General features: G+C 44.4%; 1 protein-coding gene across 10 annotated transcripts in view; it reads right to left on the minus strand.

The window, feature by feature from the left end:
• The window catches only part of CPSF6 (cleavage and polyadenylation specific factor 6), a 1,684,023-nt gene that overhangs the window by 1,152,256 nt on the left and 507,108 nt on the right, over positions 1–24,659 (minus strand). For all 10 annotated transcript variants that reach the window (XM_044088012.1, XM_044088011.1, XM_044088009.1 and 7 more), the window contains one exon: positions 21,652–22,156. In XM_044088012.1, coding sequence (XP_043943947.1) covers positions 21,652–22,156 — 505 coding nt within the window. The remainder of the gene's footprint in view (positions 1–21,651; positions 22,157–24,659) is intronic.

Raw genomic sequence — 24,659 nt, forward strand, 5'->3', positions numbered from 1 at the left:
GCAATTTGTTTTTGTGCCTCTACCCATTGATTTGGTGGCAGGTTTGGCATTCCTTTTATCCTTGGCAAGGTGTGAAAATGGAATCTGTATCCTTGTGAAACAATGTCTAGGACCCACTTGTCCTTGGTGATGATGCGCCAGTTGTCTGCAAAAAGTGCTAATTTTCCTCCCAAGGGAGCTGCCAAGAGTGTTTTGCTTGGCAGTTTGAGTATTAAGTCATTGTGTTTGTCTTCTAGTGGTTTGGGGCCTGTCTTCTCCTCCCTTCTGTGCTGGAGTGCCCCATTGGCGAGGTTTGTAAGGGATTTGTGCTTGGCCTCTGCCCCTTGGGCGTTTGTATTTGCCCCTCTGTGGTCTGTCAGAAGCTGGAAAGGACCAATTTTTTTGTTGGCCAATTCCTGCTTAAGCAAGGGGGTTGTACCTGTAAGAAATCCTTGACCGTCTGCATAGATTTTGCCTTATCTTCCATTTTCTTTAAAACCTCTTCTGCTTTGACACCAAACAGGACATCCTGCTGTAAAGGTGCATCTAATAATTTTGCATTGACATGGTCAGGCAGGGTCTGTTCTTTTAACCAAGCATGCCTACGAATGACAGACCCAGTAACAGCTGCTCTACAGGAAGCTTCCAATGAATCAAACCCACATTGCAAAGTATGTTTGCTCAGCTGCATGCAACAGATCCTGCATTTCCTTGAATTCAGACTGTTGAGAATGCGTGCTCATCTTTTCTTTTAATTGAGACATTAGGAATTGCTGATATTTCAAGCATGTGAAACTGGCAGTTTAGTGCTCTCATAGCTAGAGCAGCTGAGGTGTATACCTTTTTTTTTTCCCCCACCTGTCTAATGCTCTGGATTCCCTTTCAGAGGGCACAGGATTTTTAGCCATAGAAGCCTTGGCTCCTTTGGGACCCTGGGAGATTGTTTCTGGGTCCGCAACAGGGCTTTTGTAAAGGAATTTGTGAGAGTCAGGCACTCTAATATCTATCTGGTTTGGCTGGAGCAGGAGGTAGAGAATCTGGATTTAGGCTAGATTCTAAGTAAACATCATCCACAATGTCTAAAACTGGAGGGATAGCAAGTGGTCTGTGCTGGGGAAGTAAAAGGAACTCTCTGAGCCTTTTCTTTGAGTCGGAGTAGTCTTGACCTTCCCAGTGGAAATGTTCCCTCATGGTATGTAAAGTTTCCCCAAAGGAGTAGTCTTCAGGGGGGAGATGCTGAGGGAATGGAGTCTTCAGCATCAGAATCTTCATAAGGGGGAAAGGAGTAATCCTGTTCCTCAGAGAAGCCTGAGGAAATTGAAACCTGATCAGAGGAGGCATAATCCTCTTGTCTTGGCCTTTTGTCTGGAGGGGGTTGGGAACCCCTGATCACAGTAATCAAATCTTCAGCCATCTTAAGCATCTGTTTCTTAGGCATGGGGCCTTGAACTGGAAACTGATGTACAGTCGTTTTAGGTTTTAAAGGAGTCTTAAGCTTAGCGTAAGATTTAATGGTGAGAGTAGTCTGTCTAAATACACCGTCTGAAACTGAAGGTGCTTCCACAGTACCGGCTTCTCCTTCTACAACGTTGTCGGTAGGGCCTAAAGAAAATGGCTGCGTTGGCCTAGAACTCAGAATCAGAAGCGGCCTGGGGTTCCAATTCTGTGGTAGTCAGGGGCTGCATAGTCGCCTCACTGAAAACTGGAGAACCGGCGACAGGCCCAGCAGAGGCCTTGGAGTCTGGCTTGGACCTAGGCTGCCTGTCCTTATCTTTGCGTTTATGAACGCCGGTCGTCAGTTGCTCAGACAACAGTGTAATTAAATTTCCTACCGAAGTAGTGTCAAGCGAAATCAAAGCAACGCTTAATAGTTCGCTTATTGAACCTAGCACAAAACAGACAACCAGTGACGTCGTGGTCTGGGCCTAGGCAAGGCCTACAGTAAGAATGGAAGTCCTTATGAGGTATTTGCTTCCCACAAGAAATGCAATTAACTTTTTCTGACATCGGACTGAGGCAAGAAAAGGTTCCCCAACAGGGTACTTAGCTTTGAGGACTTCGGACTGAAAATCTATTGAAAATCTCAGGTGTCAGCCGACCGGCACTTAACTGCTTCGGGCACCGCGCGGCAAGAAAGACTGAAGAAAATGGCGTCTGATGCCTCTTATATACCCCTGGTGCACTGACGTCAGGAAAGAAGCGACAGCAACTGACTCCGGACCAAGACTTTGGAACTCAGGCAGACTGCGGGACTGCCTGACGACAGGATAACCCAAGTGTGATGACTGCAGCAGGGTAACACGATGAACATCAGTGAGGTATTTGCTTTCCACAAGTAATGCAATTAACTTTTACTGACATCGGTAAGGAGCAAGAAAAAGTTTCCTCAACGGGGTACTTGGCTTTAGTTGAAGACTTCGGTTCCGAAACAAATGAAAATTTCAGGAGTCGGCCGACCGGCACTTGCGTACGGTTTCTGTTTTGGGCACCGCACAGCAAGAAAGACTGATGTAATGGCATCTGCTGCATGTTTTATACCCCTGACGACCTGACGTCATGGAAGAAGGGACAGCAACCAATGCAGGACCCAAGATCTTGTTAATTAGGCCGACTGAGGCCTACTGCAAGCAGATAACACAAACATGTACCAAATCTGGTTCTCCCTCGACATTGACAGGCGGTGTCTGAGAAAGCTCCATGGACGTGCCGGTCCCCGGCTGTGCAGCAGCCTCGGCAAGGCAAGTCAATGGAGCTGATTGATCCGCCAAGCACTCAACTCCTACATCAGCAGTAGGCAGGGCGTCCAGGTGCAAAGCGGCAAGCGATGAAGGCCTAGGCATATTGGCCTTACACAGAGGTTCTTGGGCAGCCTCCCAAACAAGATCCATCCTGAGATCCAGCCGTTTGAGGCGTTGATTTTCTAAGTAAAGATTTAAAGTTGCAAGGCGGCTACATAAGGTCTTAGGAACAAAAGATTTACAAATAGGGCAGGCACTATGGTCGTGTTCCCAGCCTAAGCAGAAAACGCATTGGTCATGGGCATCCTTATAGGGAATTTGGCACCAGCAATGGCACTGTCCCTTTTTCCCCTGACATCAGCTGAAAGCTACAACCACCAAGCCTAAGCAATGTGAAAGATTGGTAAAATATTAGAAAGGCAAAAAAGCCAACGGGTTACTTGTCTATAGTCTATCAGTCTGGAGAGCGATCTTACTGCAAAGTCGTCTGCGGCTGAAAAGTTCTGAGGATTGTGTGCGCAGACGTCACACATAGGGACCCTGGTTTATGTCCCATGTGACGTCCCATGCAGCTGCAACAGCCCAGCTGAAGCTTTTGTATAGGAGCAGACGTACGAGTCGCCTGAAGGCAGGAAATTCCACACCAAGAATACTGCAACATAGGAATAGGACATCAAAAAATTCCAAACTGTGCAATGAAGACGGAGAATTCTATTAACTCATTAAACCCAGACTGTCTCATGGTGCCTCTGTGGTTAATACAGAGCACGCAGTGAGACGGTAGTAATTGCATGCTATTACACCAGAGTGCCTTCTCCCAGCGTATGTAAGTTTGCAGGCATATTATAACTCCAGTGTTGAAATTTAAGTTGAAAAAGTAACTGAACTTTGTCAGTTACCTTGTCAACTTATGTTTCCAGTGTGGAGTTTTGTGGTCTTCATATTAGACTATTTAGAAAATCAGCTTGCAACACAGCCTGTATCTGCGTCTCAACAGCAAGCAGATTTTCATTAAGCAACTGTGGCAGCCAATGAGAGTCAACACCCCCTCCCCCCCCAACTCTGTTCTGTCCAAATAAATAAAGGGTAGTACAGTAGGTATTCCCTTTTTTTCTGCATTTTGTGGAATTAACTACTGTATTCCTCTATTTATCAAGCCGTACCATTAGAAAGCTGCAACGGAGATCCAAGTGCATTCCTGAGAAAACCCTAACTTCAGCTGCCAATTTCCACGACCGAGCCTGCATAAGTCCTCATTACGGTAAGATGGTTTTCATTACATACCTTTTTTAAAGTAACTTCCGAGCACTCTTGAAAACCTTGGAGTTTATCTAATACCCAAAACCTGTTAATGTATTACCAGCCAAAAATTGTAATAAGAAAAGTTACAAATCAACCAGCTTTCTCGCTTAGAGGTGTGCTTCCAAAAAAAAAAAAAAAAAAAAAGAGAAAAAGGAATCCACGCAGTAATTATTGCGCTGCCTTCCTGATGCATTCATCTTTGAAAAATACTATGCCAAGTGTAATGTATGACAGGTTTTACACCTTGTATCTTGCCTGTACTGAACTATTTTTTTTTTTTTTTTTTTTTTTTAAATATGCTGAGGGACAGCCTCAAGATAAGGTAATCTCTAAGCAGAAATGACAGCAGTTACAAAGAGTGAGGCAGCAAGCAAAGGGCACACGGTTGTTGGGTATGCGTGTGAGCGGAGAGTAGGTTATGCAAAAACTGACTGAGGGAACATTTTATTTACTGTTTGTCGCTTTGGAAATCATTGGCGTCTTACCACATCTGTGAATAGACAGAAATTCAGTTGTGCATTTTCCCTCACTACCTCCCTCTTTCTGCAAGTTTGTGCAATCTAGAGTAGGTAGTTGTGCAGTTTATGGCAGTTCGCGGTTCTCACCGGCAGTTGTGTAGTGCAATGAGAGGGTGAAAGCTGCGATATTCAAAATCCAAAGAGTTCATATATCCATTTGGTTACGGTCAATAATTTTAACACTGGTAAGCATTGAACTGGTCCACAAATAATTACACCTAAGATTGCAGGAGCAATTCTGAGACATACTATGAAGCCCTGTGTTTTTTTAAAAAAATGTATTCACACAGCTTTCTCTGTTAGAAGCTTATATAATGGAAATCAGTATTCACAGATTAGACATTGCAAAACATCTATGATGTGTTACAATTTGAAGGACTTGTCTGCATTTTTTAAATCTGAACCCTTAACTTTGGTCTCTACACTGAACGTAGCTATTCTGATTGGCTGTTAACTGATTAATTGTAAAGTGTTTTCCTAAATATACTATTTTATTTTTACTTTACAGTTTGACTAATATGTTACCGAAGTAGAAGAGCTCTGTTCAAGTATTCCTATACTTTCTTTACCGGTGTTTAGTCCCTTAACTACAATTTTACTGTTTCTATTGTTATATTTTCATTATCAGTTTCTTAAAAATTGTTTGATCCAAGTTGCTGAAATTTAGTTTCAGAAATTAGAATATGCTGGGTCATAGTATGCTGAAAATTTGAACATTAAATAGTAAGGGTGGGAAGTTATGAACATTTGTTGAAAACAATTCAAAAACTAGTTTCAGGTTTTATCAGCTTTTTGTGGAGGACAATTTTATGCATCACAGTGCAACCTCCCAGACTGTTCAACAGTTTAGCAGTTGTGTTGGCAGTCACCCGCTCCTCCCACCACATCTGAGGGGTGACCAATTTGCACACAACACAAACATTAGTTTTGAATTTTTGATCATTCCCTCTCTTGATATTTCCATACTGTGCATATGGATAACTTTTTTTCTCTATGATGCTGGTTATGGTAGTCTATAGTTAGAGTAATCATCATTGGTTCATATGGTTTGTTTCAATGCGTACTGGAAAAATGTTACATATTTCTCATTTAACTTGGTCTAAAACCTCACCTGTTTTTGTTCCCCCATCAAGTCTCAATTTCCATGATAGGACCTTGTGAGGCTTGCCCTGCATTTTTACCTTTAACCTCTTTCTTCTGCAAAGTTAATGCACCACACGGAACGCCTTCTTAAATTGAATGTGCATGCCTACAGAGGAAAGCACAGTGTGCCTTGAACCACCATTTTTTTTTGTAACCAAGAAATTTCAACTGGGCGTTAAAACCACTTATCAGCAAAGGCTTGGGGAGAAGGCTCCACTAGCGCATTTAAATTAAGTTGTACTTGTATGCATATTAAAATAAACTAATAGGTTCATAGGTAGGTTGCCTGGTGAAATAATTCATTGTACATCAGGGAAAGTACAGTTTTGTACCTACCATAAATGTAGATGTTTGAGTGGTTATACTGCTGCAGTCATCACACTTGGGATTATCCTGTCGTCAGGCAGTCCCGCAGTCGGCCGAATCCCAAAGTCCTGGTCCAGCGTCAGTTGTCACCTCCTCCCCGACGTCAGTGTGACAGGGGTATAAAAGACAGCCAACGCCATTTTCTTCAGTTTTTCTTGCCCCAGATGTCAGGTGCCCCCAACTAGGAAAGCAATACAATAGCTATGCAACAATACCTTAATAAATACACAATAGTACTAGCTGTTCGCAAATACACCATATAGACATGCATCCAATTGATTGATGTACATGGAGTTGTAACACCCTGGTATGTAGAGGGGATGGAGGGAGGGTAACCTGGACTGCAGCAGTATAACCACTCGAACATCTACATTTATGGTAGGTACAAAACTGTACTATGTTCATTGTGCTATACTGCTGCAGTCATCACACTTGAGTAGAATCCCAAAGCTATGGAAGGGTGGCTGGTACTAAACTGGGTTAGGTGATGCTACGATGCCCTGCAGAACTGCAGTGGCAAAACCAGCTCTGTTTTTTTTGAGTATAATGGAAAGTGGTAGTGCTTGGTAAAGGTGTGCACTGAACTCCAAGTAGCTGCCTCCAGAATGTCTTTGGTTGGAACCCCTCTGAGAAAGGCTGCTGAGGTTGCAGTAGCCCTGGTAGAATGGGATCTAATATTGACAAGCACTGCCTTCCCATGGTACGAGTAGCAAAAGCAGATGCAATGTGCTATCCATTTGGAGATGGTCTATTTTGAAATAGCCCTTCCTTGTGCACCTGCAGCATATGATACAAAGAGTTGGTCAGTTTTTCTGAAAATCTTTGTCTTATCTAAATAGTAACGTAGCTGTCAGTGAATGTCCAAAGAGTGAAGGAGTCTTTCTCCTTTATTCTGTGGGTTAGGATAAAAGGTGGGTAAATGAATGGTCTGATTCAAAGCCACACTGGATACTACTTTGGGCATGAAGGTAGGGTTAGTTCGTAAAGAGATTCTGTCCTGATGGAAAATGATGAAAGGTTCCACTGCCATAAGTGCCTGTAGTTCTGAGACCCTGCGTGCTGAGGTAATAGCCAGTAACAAGGCTGTTTTCCAGGACAAATATTGTACTTTTGCTGAGAAGGCTGGTTCGAAAGGAGGCAGTGTTAAACTTTTCTAAAACGAAGTACAGGCCCCAAGTTGGTGTTGGTGGTTTTCTGGGGGTCTTATATTCTTAGCCCCTCTGAGAAACTGCCTAAGTAAAGGGTGTGAGAAAATTGGAGGATCCGTATTATATTGAGCTGAAATGGCTGAAGCATGGATCTTAATGGAGGAGAAGGAAAGGCCTTTGTGTAGCATCTCAGTTAGGTATTGCAGTATGTGAGGAATGTTTGGTATCCAGGGATTTTGACCTTTAGCCTGGTGCCATGCACAAAATCTTTTCCATTTGTCTGAGTAAGTCTTCCTGGTGCTGGGCCTCCTGGCCTCCAAAATGACATTCAGGACGTCCTTTGAGAGAAGTGTTGATTGATAATTTAAAGGAATTCTCCATGCAGCTAAATTTAAAGTTCTGAGCTGGCTGTGACAGGTTTGAGAGTTTTTCTGAGTCAACAGTAGTGGGAATTGAGGCAACATCCATGGAGGGCTGTGAATCAAGTTCCTTAGTAATGGGTACCAGTGCTGGCGTGGCCAGTCCGGAGCAATGAGGATCATTTGTGGTCTTCTCTGATTCATAGGTTCATAGGTTCATAGGTTCATACTAGGCTATCTGCCCGAGGGCATTTACAAGCCTAGCCCATAGTTTTATTTTGTTCACGCCACCCCCTTTGTATGGGGAACTATACCCATTATTTTGCTGTGCCTCTGTTGAGCAGTGACACTGAGGTAATCCTGGGGTATATCTGATCTCCCATCCATTGGTCAAAATTTCTCTTGAACAAGGCCAGCGAGGTGCTCTGCCTCACATATACCAGGATTTTATTCCACAGCATAGAAGTCTTTGGGTGATGAATCGTGTCGAGGTTTAAGTCTCATCTCGATTTTTTGAAGCATATTCATCAAATCTGGGTTTGACATGGCCTTGTATGTTTGGCGACTGAATAGAGCTGGAGTTCTTTCAGTCGAGCAGCATAGGACAGATGTTTGAGACCCTTTATCCTTTTGGTGAGGAACTTTGTGGCCTCCAATCATTGGTCTGATGGTGATGAGTATGAGGAGACTATGACCCTCCTTGATCTAGATGAGAATCCTTCATGATAAGGTGAGCAATGTAGAAGGTCTTCCTAACTACTTTAGCTACATGGGTGTCGAATGACAGACTACTATCAACCTGGGTCCCCAGGTCCTGATAACTTCTTCTATGCTCAGTGGATTGTAACCTATTTGGTAGATAGGGGTAACCTTGTTTTTACGAAGGGTATGACTATGCATTTTTGGCATTTAACTTTAGGCCATGGCTCTGGCACCAGTTATCGTTCTGTGAGACCCTTCTGAAGGATATCTGTGTCAGATGTATTTATAACCCTCCTGTGTTTGCTTGTACTTGGAAAAGTAGATGCCAAACAAGAGTGGCCCAGGACTGAGCCCTGTGGTACATCACTTGTGACAGGCTTTGAGTCTGACATGGCGCCAGCAACTCGGACCCTGTGGGTTCTGTCACTCAGCCAGTTTGCAACCCATCTTGTGATGTATGGGTTAACATTTAAGCTGATGAGTTTTCAATGATACCTTCAGATCGAGGTAGGCTGTATGGACTGCCTTTCCCTCATCAATGGCTTTGGTGACTGTTTCGAAAAAGTCAACCAAGTTTAGAAGGCATGATCTGCCTTTGACAAAGCCAAACTGGGATGGATCAGTCTGCAAATTCCCTATGTCTTTATTTATGAGGTCCATTATGATCCTCTCCATGGCTTTGCAGGTAACGCTTGTCAAGCTAATGGGCTGGGACCACAGTTGCAGTCCACTCCCTGGGTAAAGTGATCCAGAGGTAAGACTATGATTAAACAGCTGTCCTAGCTGTGGGTTTAATTCCTCATTGAGTGATGGAGCACACAGCCGGGGACACCATCAGGTCCCATGGATGCTGTGTTTTGCTCTTTTGGGGGAGGGGGATCTGATCTGACCTTCAATAATACCTTGGTCAATAGAGGTAGTGGAGGGAAGGCATAGACTGTCAGCGTTGTCCAACTGAATGAAAGAGTGTCCACTTTCCAGGCTAGGGAGTGATAAGTCCTTGTGCAGAATTTTTGTAATTGGCAATTGTTGGGGGAGGCAAATAGATCTATGTCTGGACATCCCCATCTTTGAGTTATCATTGAAAATACTTGTGGGTGTAGTCTCCACTCGTGAGGGTCTGCCATATTTCTGCTTAGTCTGCCAATATGTTTTCCTTTCCTGGCAAGAATTGTGCTTGTAGTTGTACTTGGTAGGTCAATGCTATGTTCCATAAGGTCATAGCCTGTCTGCATAAAGGGTAGGAGTGTGTTCCTCCCTGTTTATGTACCACAACTGTGGTGTTGTCTGCCCTTATTAGAAGTTGTCCTGGATGCAAGAGGTCCTTGAAGGCTGTCAGTGCATTTTGCACAGCTAGCATCTCCTTTTGGTTGATGTGAAGATGCATTTGTTTTGCAGACCATTTGCCCTGTATGCACTGTCCTGCCATGTGTGCTCCCCAGGCGTAGTCTGAAGAATCTGTTGTCATGGTTTGGTTTGCTGGAGGTAAGATGAAAGGAAGACCCTGGTTTATTTGACATGCTTGAGCCCACCATAGGAACTCTTTTTGAAGGCAGGGAATGATAGGTATACTTGTTTCGAGGCTTTGCCTGTGTTGAGACCATACACTTTTCAGGTACCATTGTAATTTTTCTCATATGCAGCTTTGCATATGGGATTAGCTGAAGGCATGACGCCATGAACCCCAATGCCTGCAGGATTTTCCTTGCAGTGAGCTGGGTAAAAGTTGCTATCGTTTTGAAGTAGAGTCAATTGTTTTTGTTTGTCTGGAATGAGGTAAGCCATCTGGGCCGTTGTATTTAAGCTGGCACCCAGGAATATTATCTGTTGCGAGGGTATTAGTTTTGACTTCTTTTTGTTTACTGTGTGCCCTAGGCAACTGAGCAGCTGTGTTACAAAAGCCAGATGCTGTAATAGAATGTCCTTGCTGTCCGCTTGGATCAGGCAGTCATCCAGATATGGGTAAATTTGTATTCCTCGTCTGCAATATGCAATTACTGATGCCAGGCATTTTGTAAATACTCTGGGTGCAGTAGATAAGCCAAAGGGCAATGCAGAGAATTGATAATGTGCTGTACCTGCCAAAAATCTGAGGTATCTTCTGCAATCTTGTCTGATAGGGACATGCAGGTATGCATCTGAGGTCCAACGTTACCAGCCAAGACTCCTTGCCCAGCATGGGAAGGAGCTGCTGTAGTGTGAGCATTTTGAATTTGGGTACCTCCAGGTATGTGTTCAGAATTGAGAGGTCTAAGATGGGCCTCCAGGCTTTGTCCTTTCTTGGGACTAGAAACAGTCGAGTAAAAACCTTGACCTTGCTCCTTTGTAGGTACCTTTTGAATAGCTTTCATATCCATGAGAGCTGAAATATGCGTTTGAGCCTCTGCCCATTGGTTTGGAGGCAGATTTGGCATGCCTCTCATCTGTGGTAAAGTGTAGTAATGAAATCTGTAGCCTCGGGTAATCATGTCCAGAATCCATTTGTCCTTTGTTATGATGCGCCAATTTTGTGGAAATAGAGCCAGTTTTCCTCCCAAAGGTGCTGCCAGGGCAATTTTGCTTGGCAGGCAAAGAGGGAAGTCATTGTGCTCGTTTCCTGAAGGGTTGAGATCTTTCGTCGCCACCTCTGAGTTGTTGTATGCCATTGTCTAGGCCTGAAAGAACCTTGTGGCTGGCCTCTGCCCCTTGGGCGCCTGTACCTACCTCTTTGGGGTCTCTCTGATGCAGGAAAGGACCAGTTTTTTGATGGCCAGTTTCTGCTGAAATGAGGAGGTTGTACCTGTAAAAAATCTTTAACTGTTGGAATAGATTTTGCCTTTTCTTCCATTTTCTTTAAAACTTCCTCTGCTTTGACACCAAACACATCTTTCTGCAATGGAGCATCCAATAACTTTGCTTTGACATGGTCTGGTAAGGCTTGTTCTTTAAGCCAAGCATGCCTACGTATTACAGACCCTGTGACAGCTGCACTACATGAGGCTTCCAATGAATCAAAACCACACTAAGGTATGTTCCCCCACCTGTTCTGCTGCATGCAGCAAATCCTGCATCTCTTTAAAATTAAGTTGATCTGTCTGAGGGATCAATTTCTGCTTTAACTGTGTAATCAAATCCTGTTGGTATTTTAGCATGTGGAATTGGCAGTTTAATGCCCTCATGGCCAAAGTGGCAGACGTATACACTTTCTTTCCCCATCTTTCTAATGCTCTGGAATCTCTTTCAGAAGGAAGTGGATTCTTAGCAGTAGAGGCCTTAACCCCTCTGGGACCCTGGGAAATGGTCTCAGGGTCTGCAGTAGGGCTTTTGTATAGAAACTTATGAGTATCAGGAACTCTGTAGTATCTGTCTGGTTTTGCTAGTGCTGGAGGTAAGGAATCTGGGTTTAAACTGGATTCAGAGAAATCATCCAAAATGTCTAAAACTGGAGGAATTGCCAGGGGTCTATGCTGTGGAAGAAGAAGAAACTCACGGAGTCTTTTCTTGGAGTCAGAGTAATCTTGGCCTTCCCAGTGGAAGTGTTCCCTCATGGTGTGTAAAGTTTCCCCAAAAGAGTAGTCTTCAGGGGGGAGACAGAGGGAATGGACTCTTCAGCATCTGAGTCTTCATAAGGAGGGAAGGAGTAAATCCTGGTCGTCAGAGTTGCCTGAGGAAATGGATGCTTGGTCAGAGGAAGGATAATCTTCCTCCAGTCTAGGCCTTTTGTCAGGTGGGGGTTGGGATCCCCTGATAAGGGTAATTAAATCCTCAGCCATCTTAAGCATCTGTTTTTTAGGCATGGGGGGGGGTGGCCCCAGTTTTCTAACTTTCAAGGGGGCTTTGAGTTTAGCATAAGGCTTGGCAGAGATAGTTGTCGGTTTGAAAACACCTTCAGAGACCGAAGGCCTATCCAAAAATTCTGGATCCCCGTCGTAGCTGGCGTCAGAGGAGTGAGGTGGAATCTGTTCCTGAGGCCCAACTGCTTCGGTTCGGGAGGCAGTCAGAATTTCTGAATTTGCGGTAGTCAGGGGCTGCGAAGGCACCTCGCTGAAAACCGGAGAACCGGCGTCACACCTTGCTGAGGCCTCGGTATCTGGTCTTGGCTGCCGGTCCTTATCTTTGTGTTTTTTAATCATTGCTGATGTCGGTTGCTCCGACGGCATGCTATAGTTAAATTTTCTGACATCGGTCTGAGGCAAGAAAAGTTTCCCCAAGTGCCAGCTTTAGAAGACTTCGGGCTGAAACTCGATTCGAAAATTTCAGGTGCTGGCCGACCGGCACTTGCGAACTGCTTCTGCTTCGGGCACCGCGTGGCAAGAAAGACTGAAGAAAATGGCGTCGGCTGTCTCTCTTATACCCCTGTCGCACTGACGTCAGGGAGGAGGCGACTACAACCGACGCCGGACCAGGACTTTGGGATTCGGACAACTGCGGGACCGCCTGACGACAGGATAACCCCAAGTGTGATTACTGCAACAGTATAGCACGATGAACATGTGCTTCTCCATACATGGTCAGACTGCCACAACATGTTTGGGTGGGATGAAAGGCTGCGTGACATACATTATATATTGCTGATTTTTGGAATAGCTCACCCACATATTTTGGACAATATTGCTGCTTTTTTCACTGCTGTCTTATTCTACTTCTATTTACATATTTCTGACAGTCATTTCTGTTTATGATTATACTCATTTTGGCTCAGTGACAAATATTACTTGCACAAAAGTACCACCATGGAGCAACCATATATTTTGGGCAATACTCCCGGCTCTATCAGTCATGTGTGGAATGGCTCAGTAATATCCAAGTGTTCTACTATGACTGAATGACTCAGGCGCTCTCCTTACTGATGAGTCTGTTGCATAACAGCTGCACAAGGTAATATTGGATGCCTACTCAACAGGCTATGTGCACCAACTATCACCGGTGTCTGAGCATGCAGAACCTTGCAGTAATGAAATGCAGGTCATTATCACAACAATAAATGCAGTTACAATGTAGCACTGAGTCATTATCACTTTTCAGGTAAAAGTCTCAGCAGCTGTCAGTGTGATACACTTAAGCAGAAGTCATTATCACATTGCTAAATGCACATGCTAGATTTGTTTTTTCTCTACTTGTAGTTATTGCAAGCCACGCCCACACACCAGTTTTGTCTGTCAATTGTACAGTTTTGAGAAATGCAGCAAATATATGATGCAAAATCTGGAAAGTCTGAAATGCTCGACATTTGCAAGGAATTACAGGGATAGATTTTAAATAATGCGATTTTATAACTTTAAAAGTTACTGGAATAACAGGATTTCTGATAGAATGTATTTTCTGAAGGATATTAATGTGTACATTAATATTTAGTGACTTGCGTCCTCTGTGTGCCTGAAAAACGCAAATTTAAAGAGACACTGACCACAATTATGAACCTAAACATGGACAGTTAAGACACCTCATTGAAGGCAGTATTACTTACAGGATGGAAAAAGAACTGTGCATGCTGGACAAATGTACAGATAACAATTTCCTTAAGACTTTGGTTATGAAACTTATGATATTGTTTCATATTTGGGGAATATGTGTCAGGGAACATGTCAGCATGCTAAGTTGCAGCTCATGTAGAAGATTGTATCTGTACTTGTACAATATAACAAAAAACTGCATCTGTATGCTGTGCACATGTCCAGATATGACAGTTTGTTTGGGACCATGGTTATGACAATTTGAACTTTTTACGTATTTTGCTAAATAACTGTCAGGGAACATGTCAACAGGTTAAGTAATAGTTACAGGATGGGAAAAGAACTGTCAGTACGCTGGACAAATGTAGTGCTATCATATTGCGTTTAGGGCTTTGGGTGTGGAAATTATGACTTCATAATTCGGTAAATAACTTTGATAGAGAACATGTAAATATGCCAAGTGATACTTCATTTTGAAGACAGTGTTAGTTATAACTGTCTGTATGCTGCACACACATGCAGATATGACACTTCCTCGTCCCACTTGGTGTATATATTGATTTAGTAATTCACTATGGTGCAAAGATTTCTGTTATTTTAATTGTGTTATTTAATTGGACATTTCTTAAACATTGTTTGGTGCATGTACAAACATTAGCTCACTGATGAGAGCACAGTTTGCAAGGGAGCATCAGAATGTGCTAAGTAATACCTCATTTTGAAGACAGCATTGATAGTTCCAACATGGTAAAAGAATGGTGCCTGTATGTTGTACACATGTGCAGATATCAAAGTTTGTTTCGGACTTAGGTTATGGAAATTTTTTTTTTCATATTTTGGTTAATAACTTTGCAAGGGAGCATCTGAATGTGCCAAGTAATACCTCATTTTGAAGACAGTATTGATGGTTCCAATATGGTTCATAGGTGGGTACTAGGCTATTGGCCCTAGGACCTATATAAGCCTAGCCAAACGGTACCCTGGCTTTTGCCACCCAAGAAAATTATTTCCCTGTGCCCCTGTCAAGCAGAGACACAGAAGTGATCCCCGGGGTTCCTATCTCCCATCCAAATCAAGATTTTTCTTGAGTGCTAATGAGGAGCTCTGTTTGATATAGATAGGTAGTTTGTTCCAGAGTATGTGAAGTCTCTGGGACAGGAATCTAGCCCTCCAGCATGTTCCGTTTATTGTGGCGACAAGGTTTAGGTCTCTAAAGCGTGTAGCTCTGAGGGATTGGGATTTCTTAAAGTGGAGCATGTCCAACAGCTCTGAGTTTGGCATAGCTTTGCATGTTAGGCAGAGATCGCCTGAGTAGGCGATATGCGACAGAGTAAAGCTGGAGTTTGAGACTGTCTGCATAGGGCACCTGTTTGAGGCTGGTAAACCTCTGTGGGGTATTTCTGTGGCCTTTCCAGTTGGTGTAGATGTCTTGTCAGGTACATACCAAAAGAGGCATTGTACTCTATAATGGGTCTAATGAGTGATGAGTAGAGGGGAACAATGACCTTTTCCTGGATGAGAAAACTTGTGATGTGTGCCACGTAAGGATTTCCTGACTACTGTGGCGATGTGATCAAAGGAGACACTACTGTCCACCTGTGTCCCAAGGTCTCATCGCACTTACGGTGTTAAGTAGACTACCACCTATGAGGTAATCCATGGGTACAGAGTTTTTACCAAAAGGGATAAAGTACAGTTTTGTACCTACCATAAATGTTAACCATAGGGTAGTCCAGCTGTCAGTCGGCCGAATACAAAGTATATGCGTGGTCGGTCCGTCAAGCGCGAAGACAGCGTCCCAGCGTCGCTGTACTGCGCGCATGGACCGGCGCCATATCTTCAGAATATACAACTCACACTAACCCCTAAAACAACAGAGAGGCGAGGAGTAAATTGGACTGCAGCAATGTGAGTCAAAATCCAAAGGGATGAATCCAAAAGCAGAGGTAGGGAGGCTGCCAAGTAGCTGCCTAAAAAATATCTAGTTTGCCACCCCTTAAAACATTGAGCACCAGAACTCTAAGATACCATGAACCCTAGTGGCGAAGACTGTCCTTGCAGTCAACGCGGACTGATGATCTTTGCCTTGAGGTAAAAGCTGTTATGCGTCAACATCTTTGGGAATGTCCAGATAAGTGTTGAGGATAGATAACCAAAATTGGTCTCCACGTTCCCTTCTTGGTACTAGAACAGGCTAGAATAAAATCCTAGGGCTCCCTTCCTATATGGATACACCGACTGAATTATTCCCTATTTGGAGTAACAGAGAAATTTGTTTGTGAGCCTCTTTTCCTCGTGTAGGAGGAATGCCTGGCATGCCTTGAAGAAGGGGGGCAATGTATGAAATAAAACCTGTAACCTGCAGTGAATGATGTCACACCCCATCTGTCTTGAGTAATTAACCAGACACATAGGTAAACTCTTACACTTATGCTTCCAAAGCATCCAATTTTAGATTTAATGAGAAAAAGATTTCAGTGTTGATACTTTTATTTGATAAAACTGATGTGAAAACGCCAGCAGCTCTCATGGCTAGAGTGGTTCTAGTAGTACCTATCCAAAGCCCGCTTCCTATCAGGAAACAGGATTTTAGTGGGAACAGTTCAGAATAATTTAGCCCCTGAGAACAGTTTCCCTCCGGGCCCCGCACGCGCAACAAACAGCCGGCACTAATATAAATTCCCATCAGGCTTCATAACCTATAGTACAGGCAAAGGAGAGTCAGGAGGCAGTGCTCTGCAAAAATGATCTTCCACCACATCTCACAACACCACCACATTCTTCACTACAGGTATAGCTAAAAGGGCCTGTTGTGGTAAAAAAAAATGAATCAGAGAATCTTTCCTGGAATCAGAGTAATCTTGGCCTTCCATTTAAGTGAGTCTCTGAATGCAGAAACTCTCTCATGAGAGAGAAGCTGGAGGAGAAAGCTGTGGGTGTGGAATCATCCCTGGAACAGAGGAAAGTCCTGTAATTCCTGTAATTCTTCACTTGAAGACTCCGAAGCCCAAACTACTGTTCCAAACTCTCAAACTCAGGTTCCACCCCTAGGCCTCTTATCAGGAGGGGTACAGAGCTCTAATCATAGTAATTAAATCTTCTGCCATTTGCATATGTTTCTTAGGCACAGAACCTGGGGTGCCGGAGAAACCCTGTGGCTAGACAGCCTACCTCTGAAAGAAGTTTTGGCAACAGTAGGAAGCTCCCTAACTTGGGAACAGAGGGAGAACAGTTACCTGAGAAGCCCCTCGCCTGGCCTACCTCCCTGTAGGCACATCCTGTAACAATAAGTGTCTGCCTGAGACTCCAAAAGAAACTCTGACAAAAACCTCTGACTCCACAGGCCTTCTAAGAACGACGTCCGGGACTGCCGGTTCATCAACCTAAACCGCTGTTTTGACTGCGCTTCTGCCGGGCGAGCGGGCGTCCGGAGCATCCGGCGGCGTTTGCTCTAGCGCTTCCAAACACTAACCTGGCACAGTCTAACCTTCTCAATGCACTTTTTGGCATTGAACTTGAGGCCATGGATTTGACACCAGGCATCTGTCTCACTCAGTGAGGCCCTTTTGTAGGATGTCCACATTGTTAGGAGTTTTGATTATGGCTCGTACTTTGCAGTTATCTGTGAACTTTGTTAGCCAAAGGCCTCCTGGGTTAGCCTTTACTTCAGAAAAGTAGATACCAAAAAGGACCTAGAACTGAACCCTGTGGTACTCCACTTGTCACTAGTCTGAAGTTGGATTTAGAGTCTGCTGCTTTCACAGTGTGGGTTCTGTCAGTGAGCCAGTTGGCAACCCATCTTGTGACATAGGGATTTATACTAGTTTAGTGTGTTTGTCTACAATTCCAGAGTGGGGGATGGTGTCGAAAACCTTGGCGAGATCTAGATAAGCTGTGTGAACCACCTTACCCTCATCTACGGCTTTGGTGACCGCTTCAAAGTCTATCAGGTTTAGGAGACTTGATCTGCCTTTTACAAACACGAACTGGGTAGGGTCCAGAGTTTGGAGATTACCAATGCCATTGTTTATAAGTTCCATGATTATACGCTCCAAAGCCTTGCAGACCAGGCTCGTCAGGCTAATGGGGCAGTAGTTCCCGGGGTCCATGGTGGCTCCTCCTTGGTGGAGTGGGATAACCATTGCAGTGCGCCATTCAGTGGGCACAGCCTGAGGTGAGGCTATGCTTGAACATGGCACTTAGGTGGGGTGCCAGTTCACTCTGTAGTTCATGTAGAACGCAACCTGGGATGTTGTCAGGTCCCATGCATGCTGTATTCTTGGCTTTGGAGAGTGTGGTTTTACCTGTGCAGCCGTGACTACAGGTACTTTGCATTCTTCCGGTATAGAGATGGGCCCTTTAGGGGATGGGGGGGGGGGGGGTAAAGTTAGCACTAAACCTATCTGCCAGGATGTTGGCAATATCAGTTGGCTCTGTATATTTAGTGCCACTGTGCTGCAACTCAGAGCATATCTGAGTGTTGCCATTGAGATTCTGGACACAGCTATAGAATGCTTTGTGGTTGCCTTTAGAATCAGTGGCGATTTTGTTTTCGTAACTAGCTTGAGGATTTTATGAGGGATCTCAGCTTCTTACTGAAGCTGACCACGGAGTTCCTCCAATCATGGGATTTTACTCTTTGCAACAGTTTCTTTCTTCTGTTGTAGTTTGTTTATAGCAGGGGACCAACCAGATTGGCTTCCTTTTTTTTGGTTCTGTTAGGGATTGCATGATCCATGCACTTGTGTAAGTGCTTATGAAGTGCAACTGTATAGGATTCAGCAGTCGTAGCGCTATTGTCCGTTAGCATGGGTGTCGTGAAGTTTGCCACTTCTGTCTTAAGTGTGAAGTTGGCTTTGGAGAATTTTTTTACGGTGGTTTCCCTAATGGTGGTGGGATGTGGATGTCTAGGGTGATTTGCTTGCGGTCGGATCTGACCAATGAGGAATTGACCTCTGGTGCGGAAACCAGTTGCCCATATTGGTAATGACCAGGTCTATGATATAGCTGCCCCTGGTAGGGGTGTGGATAAGTTGATCCAAGGCATTGGAATTTATGAATTCCAGAAAACGTTGAGCACAAGAGTTGGTACATGAGTAGTTTTCCCAGTTAAAGGTGGGGTAGTTGAAATCGCCCATTATTAGGGTGTTAGGCTGTAACCTAATATTTTCCAGTGCATCAAGAAATGAGTGGGAATCCTGGGGCATGGTGGGGGATCTGTAGCAAGCTACAATTTGCATTGCAGTCTTGCCCAGAGTTAGTTGCGCTTGGATAACCTCAGATGCATTATGCTGACCAACTAGCCTGGAGGTGTGGATATCCTTAATTAATATGACACGCTTCCACCTTTAGTGCTTCAGTCCATGTTCGGTGGCCAAAAGGTGTGGTATGAATTATAGCCTGGTAATGCAGGGGTGCTCTCTGGAGCTTTAAACCAGGTCTCTGTCACTGCACAGATGTCGATGTTCTCCATTTTAAGGAGCATCTCGAGTGAGTGCATTTTTAAGGTTTAGACTTCTAGCTTAAATAGCATCATCATCAGATTTTGCTTGCTTGTACCTGTTACGGTGGTGAATTTGTCATTTGAATCTTGCCTAAAAAAAGCACTATAGGGGTGGCAAGAGCCTTAGCCAGTACCCGGAATCCCAAGGGTGACAGGTGCAAGCCATCTCTGGCAAAGCATCGTGGTTTGTCAATCATGTCATCCCAGGCAGACAGATACTGGATCCCCTTAGAATGACACCAGAAGCTTAGCCAACTGAAGTCAATCATTTTGTCCTTGTACTGTGGTATCATTCTCGGTGATGGCAGGATGTTACTCAGGGCTAGGGTCATACCTGCCTGGGATACAAGATCTGAAAGCTCCTCCATGTCCCTTTTCATGTAGTTCAGGGAGGTACGACTCAGGTCATACACACCAACATTGACAATGACAGAGTCATAGTTGTCCTTGCTGTGGAGTGACCTGAGTGCATGCATTGTGTGTCGGATCCTGACACCAGACAAGCAGCTGACAGTAACTTTCTCCTTGTTTAGCCTGGTGAGTGGATCATCAGTGTGCCTGACTATAGTCACCTATGACTACAGTGTTGGATACGTTATGCCTTATGGGCTGTGGTTGAGTGGCACAGTTTGTGGGCTGTGTGTCATTTGGGTTGTGTTGGGTTGCTTGCATTTCTGCTTTGGAGGACCCTGTTGCTTGGGTAGATTTTTTTTTGAGAGCCTCCGCAAATCTAGGTGCGTGTTTTGTGTTTGTGTGTGTTTTGGTGGTGTAGGTTTTGAGGGACTGATGTGGGGTGCAAGTGTTTACCTTCTCCTCGACTGTCTAGTCCAGTCTTGGGTGAAGAGAGCTTTGCTTCCAGTTTGGTTACACATGTGCATCCTCTAGGCTGTAGTGTTGGGTGGTAGTAGGAGGAGAGGGTTGGGCTGTGTAATGAGGCAATTGCTGCACTGCCCCAAGATGCCCAGATTCATCAGGTAGATAGGAGAAAACACCGGGAGCAGACCCTTAGACATGCCTGGATAGGTGCTTATTTATTAAGTACTAAAAACTGTTTTCCTCTAGACAAGTGAGGAAAGTTGAGTGCTGTAGTAATTTGTAGCTTAGTGCTTACAATGAGTTCTGAACAAGTGCTGAGCTCAAAGAAACAGATTTAAGTACCAGAACTGGAAAACTGGCTAGCTCTAAGAAACAAAATTAAGCTAGAAGGCTTCCCCTCCATCACAAAGGATTGGGGGCTCAGAAGCTTACAAACAGTCCTGGATAAAGCAAATCTGTATCTGGACTAGACAAGTTAAAGGAAAGGCAGGAAACAAGCTTAGAAAATATGGTAAAAGAATTGTGCCTGTATGTTGTACAGATGTGCAATTAAAGTTTGTTTCGGACTTAGGTTATGGAAATTATCATTTTTTCATATTTTGCTAAATAACTTTGCAAGGGAGCATGTCACTGGGCCAAATACCTCATTTTGAAGACAGTGGTATACTCCTTACAACATGGTAAAAGAATGGTGTCTGTGCTCTGTACACATGTACAGATATCAGTTTTAGTCTTGTACAATTATGAAAATTATACATTTACAATACTTATAATTACGCCCACATCTTTGCAAGGGAGCATGGTGATGACACAAATGATGCATCATTTTGAAGCCGACATTCACATGCACATCTACACTGATATGGAGGCTGTTACAGGTGAAGAGACTGTGCTTTATTTATCAATGAGAAATATATTAATCATATTTCTGTGAATATCTCCATAAAGGAGCATCACACAGTAATGGTTGAGGTATCATTTTAAAGCTGACATTCATACTAACAAATTAAATTCAAATTGTATGGGTCCGCATGGTACACTGACCAAGATATTGTGCTTTGCTTTTCCAAAAAGGTAAAAAATATGCACAATATCAACATTCCTTGCCAAATATTTAATAATGATTGATATGCACTATCAACATTTACACTGTTGGAAAGATCAGTGTCTGCTGAACAACTTTCTCGTTCACATTTTTAGTCTAGCTCTTATAGAGTTATGAACATCTGTTTTCTGCACGGTATTAGAAATGGATTTTCTGAAAATGAGCTCAGGCTGCACTGTTGCTCCTATGGTGGAATTAAGCAGGCAGCTTTTTCAGAGCTGCTCCAGAGTGAATGAGTTAAAACTGCATTTTGATACAAAGCAAGAAAAAAAATTAAAACGTAGGCAAAGTCAACTTTCTCCTTTACATATTACATTTATGATAAGATAAGGAGGACAACCTTTTGCAGGGAACTCTGAAAGCAAAGGTATGGCTGCATAAGATGCTTAACTGCAGTGGAATACCATGTGATGAATCATAAGAGAAGTAGCCGTGATAATTAAGTAGCTTGTGTCAAACTTTTAAAAAGCAGTGCAGTTCAACTGCAGATGAACAGCCTTAATACTAAACCACTGACTAAAATACTATGAACAGTCTTACCTGTTTGGTGGACCATAATCTCCTCTGTCATATGGTGGTGGGCGCCCATACATTTCTGAAGGAGGTGGACCTCGACCATCTGATGAATTCATAACACTGTTGGCAGGTGGTGGGAAAAATGCAGGATTAACATGAGGTGCTGGTGGTGGAGCACCAGGTGGTGGTCCAGGTAAATGTGGTGGAGGAGGAAGAGCCAAAGGTGGTCCAACAGGACCAGGTGGGCGAGGTGGGAATGGGCCAGGAGGAGGAGGAGGACCTTGTTGTGGAGGTGGAGGACCTGGAGGTGGACCATATCCTGGAACAGGAGGTGGAGGACCAGGAGGAAGTGGGCCCATCGGAGGTTGGCCAAAAGGCTGCCCAGGAAACATTACAGGGGGTGGAGGACGATCTCCACGATTTGGAGGTCCACCCATTGGTGGATGTATATTTTGTCCAGGGAGAGGTGGGCCAGGAGGACCTGGTGGACCTGGAGGACCCGGTGGAGGGCGCGGTGGGGTCTGTCCACCTGAAACAAAAAAAAGCATTGTAAGTACAAAGTATCCAAACTGTCCTCATGCTTTAACAAGCTACTGAAATGCTAACTATCCACAACAGATTGGCTACAACTACATGAAGAACCCCCCCACACACACACAAATTACCAGCCACAAGTCGAAAACTTAAAGTTACAGAAAAGATGCATCTAAAAAGTACGGTTAAGTACACTTACCATAAATGTAGATGTTAAGAGTGCATTCACTGTTGGTCATCATTTGTGGGTTGCCCCTGCTGGGTAGCCCTCAGCTGGCCTGAATACCAGAGTAAAGAATTTCCCTCCTGCGTCCGCTGTCCTGACACTGTGGCTGACGTCAGGTTATCAGGGCTATAAAGGGTGGCAGTGGACACAATTAAATCAGTTTTTCTTGCCTCCAACAGGTAGGAACCCCTAAGAGGATACAGCAATAAGAGGAAAGATGGAAGGGAAACAGGACTGCAACAGTGAATACACTCAAACATCTACATTTATGGTAAGTGTACACAACTGTACTATGTTCTTCATGTTTCACTGTTGCAGTCATTGCTTATTGGAAGATTCCCAAAGCTGAGTACGTGGGTGGAGGCATGCTCTATAGGTCATGGGAATGCTAGCATGCCCTGCAGGACAGCATCTGCAAATCCTGCCCTTTTTTTGGAGAACGTGGCCAACTGGTAGTGCTTGGTGAAAGTGTGGATAGATGTCCATGTAGCAGCCTCCAGAATATCCTTTGTAGAAATCCCTCTCAGAAGGCCTTGGAGGTAGTCTGCTCCCGTGGAATGAGATCTGATGGATTTGGGAGGACTTTTTGCATACATTTCTGCTATGCCTTCCATGAATTGAGATCCACTTTGGAAATAGTCTGCTTTGTAACAGGTTTCCCCTCAGCCCCAGCGGCGAACGACATCAGTAGCTGGTTAGATTTCCTGACTGATTTGGTCCCGTCAAGGTAAAATCTCAATTGTCGGTGTACATCCAAGGGATGCAGAAATCTTACTGGCAGGTTTAGGAAAGAAAGTACGTAGGTTATGATTTGGTTGAGGGTTACATCAGAGACCACCTTAGGCATAAAGGAGAGATTGGTTCTCAGAGACCCTGTCCACATGGAAAATGATGAAGTGCTCAATGGCCATAATGGCCTGGAGCTCAGATAACGTCCTGGCAGAAATGACGGCTAGTAAGAAAGCAGTTTTCCAAGAGAGAAACTTGAGAGGATGCTGGCTCAAGAGGGTAAAGTCAACTTTTCCAACACAAAGTTCAAATCCCAAGCTGGTGAAGGTGGCCTTCTAAGTGGTCTGATGCAAGGCACGCCTCTGAAGAACTGTTAGGAGATGTTGAGAGAACAAGGGCTGCTCCGCCTGGACATAGAATGAGACAGCTGAAGCACGAGTCTTGATAGAGGAGTTAAGACTGCCCCTCTTCTAGAGGCCTGCCAGGGAGTCCAGAACATGTGGTAGAGAGACATGGGTACTGTATGTGCCTCTGCTGTTGCACCAGGTGAACCTTTTCCATTTTGTTGAATGATTCTCTGGTGTTGGGTCTACAGGCCTCCTTAATATCCAACACTATTTTGCCGAGGGCTGAAGTGCCATCCACCTGTGTGGAATCAGCCATGTGGTTAACTAGAATGCGGCAAGGCCTGGGTGCAGTAGCTTCTCCCTCTGCTGTGCGAGAAGATTTGCTGTGGTGACTAAGGAGATGGGAAGGTGTTTGCTCTGACTGAGAAGCATGGGGTACCAGTGCTGCCTCGGCTAGTCAGGGGCAATGAGGATAGCCCTTGGTCCTTCCTCTCTGATCTTGATAAGCATCCTGGGTATCAGAGACAGTGGGGGGGGGGGGAGCGTACACAAACAGGCTGCCCCAGTGGAAGGAGAGGGCATCCACCCTCAAACTTCTGGATGAAACCCAAGCAGAATTTGGTCAGTTGTTGGTTCTGGGTAGCTTGCAAAAAGGTCTGTCTGGTTTCCCCCAGATTTCACTGATTTTTAGGAAGGCTTGCCTGTGCAAATGCCACTCATGTAGGGTCCAGGAGTTGTCTGCTTAATTGATCTGTCAGGGTGTTTTGCTTCCCTGGAAGGTATTGTGCTATCAGATGCAATCCCACACTCTAGGCTGACTGCCAGAATTTCATAGCTAAGTGACACAGGAGGTAAGAATGTGTGCCCCCCACTTGTTGAACCACCACATGACAGTAGTGTTGTCTGTCTTGATTAAGAGTACTCCTGGTGAAAGGTGTTCTTTGAAGGTTAGGAGTGCCCTTTGTACCACTAATATTTCTTTTAGCTTGCTATGGAGACCCTTAATCTCCTGTTCCCAAAAAGCCTGAGTTTGCAGGGTTCCTTTGAGAGCTCCCCAGGCAACATACTGGTTATGATTTGGTCATGCGGCTGAAGGACAAAGGGTAGGCCCTTGTTCAGACTTCAAGCCCACCACAGGAGCTGCTTCCTTAAAGTAATCAGGAGGAGCTTGTGTTCCAGTGACAGTGTTGACACCA

This window comes from Protopterus annectens, chromosome 11.part0 (assembly GCF_019279795.1).
Source record: "Protopterus annectens isolate FY-2018-M chromosome 11.part0, PAN1.0, whole genome shotgun sequence".
NCBI lineage: Eukaryota > Metazoa > Chordata > Ceratodontiformes > Protopteridae > Protopterus > Protopterus annectens.